Below are 1396 nucleotides of genomic sequence, written 5' to 3' on the forward strand. Positions count from 1 at the left end.
TTGTTTCTTGCTCTTGACATCATAAATGCTTTGTTTTTTAATTTGCGTAGAAGACCTGAGGGGTACATGAGGTTATGGAAGGCCTCAGTTATGTATGATATTTCGTCTGTCAGAAATTCATCGCTGCATATCCTTATACCTCGTAGGTAGAAACCTATTATCACACCGGACTTTGTTCTCGTGCTGTGCCGTGAGAGGTAGTGTATGAAATCGTCTCTGTTTGTAGGTTTCCTATAGACAGAGAATTTAGCGCTGCTACCCTCTCGGTCTATGAGTGTATCCAGGAAGGGAAGCTCTTTCCATCTCCATTTCTACCGTGAATTGGATATGTTCATTAACTGCATTCAACATGCGAAGTTTGTTGTTAATATTTGACTCTTCTGGCATCATTACTAAAATATCGTCCACGTACCGGAACCACTTAGATCCTCTTCCTATGATCCTTATAAATTTGTCTACTTCTAGTGTTTCCATATATAAGGACGTCATTACTGCACTCAGAGGTGAACCCATAGCTAATCCCCTATGTCGTACGTATTCCTGTTCTTTGAAAACAAACGCGCCAAAATTAACACATAAAGGTACTAAATCTATGTAGTCCATTTTCTTAACTGGTAACTCGTCTTTGCTTATGTTAGTCAGAGCTCTCCTCACCGTGTCCATGGCTTCTTCTATGCTCACTTTCGTATAGAGAGATTTAACATCGAAACTGACCATTTTCTTTTTCTTAAAGTCTATAACCTTGAGTCGTTCGATCAAATCCGCTGAGTTACGAAGATGTGCATCGCTGATCGTCCTTAGAGTGGTTGACAAAGGCTTTGCAAAACGTTTGGCGAGGCGGCGCGCTGCCTATCCCTGAAGTAATGGACCTCATAGGTACGTCTGGATTCTGTATTTTTGGGAGTCCTCTCATTGTTGGGGTCGGGGTGCCTTCTCCAGAAGTCCAAGTAATTCCTAGCCTTTCTTCGATCTCGTAAGTATTTTTCTCGCATTCTTCTTGAACTTGTTGGCTTCTCGCTGCGCGAATCCCGTGTCCATTTTCTCGTATGTGTCCTTATCGTTAAGAACTCCAGCCTTTTGTTGTCGTAATCTACCTTATTCATCACCACGGTTCCACCGCCTTTATATGCTTATTTAATTAGTAGGTTGGCACGTTGACGGAGATTTTCCAATGCTTCTATGAATCTCCTTTGTAGGCCACATTCTTTGTTATCGGCTAGGGCTTGGTAGCACACAATCACACCTTGCTTGAAACCTTTGTCCACATCTTTCTCGTTCCATCTGTAATTCTTGTTCACGAAGTCACTGTATTTATCTGTAGATTTTTTTTAAATCAAAATTTAGGCCTAGTGATAGCGCTTGTGTTTCCGTGTCAATCAGTTGCACGTCTGAGAGA

The 1396-nt window shown here is 41.7% G+C and overlaps 1 protein-coding gene across 1 annotated transcript; it reads right to left on the bottom strand.

Annotated features, from left to right (window-relative positions):
* Positions 1 to 255: 255 nt before the first annotated feature.
* LOC143018096 (uncharacterized) lies at positions 256 to 717 on the bottom strand. Its single transcript, XM_076173210.1, has one exon. It carries the CDS (start codon positions 715 to 717, stop codon positions 256 to 258), a length of 462 nt encoding a protein of 153 aa, XP_076029325.1.
* Between the last annotated feature and the right edge of the window lie 679 nt (positions 718 to 1396).

The sequence above is a fragment of the Oratosquilla oratoria genome, chromosome 34 (assembly GCF_046742065.1).
Source record: "Oratosquilla oratoria isolate Oo_2021 chromosome 34, ASM4674206v1, whole genome shotgun sequence".
NCBI classification, from domain to species: Eukaryota; Metazoa; Arthropoda; class Malacostraca; order Stomatopoda; family Squillidae; genus Oratosquilla; species Oratosquilla oratoria.

Bases quoted from the DNA above. Each gene is read 5' to 3' on its own strand.
- LOC143018096 (XM_076173210.1), bottom strand. From the start codon at position 717: ATGGTCAGTTTCGATGTTAAATCTCTCTATACGAAAGTGAGCATAGAA.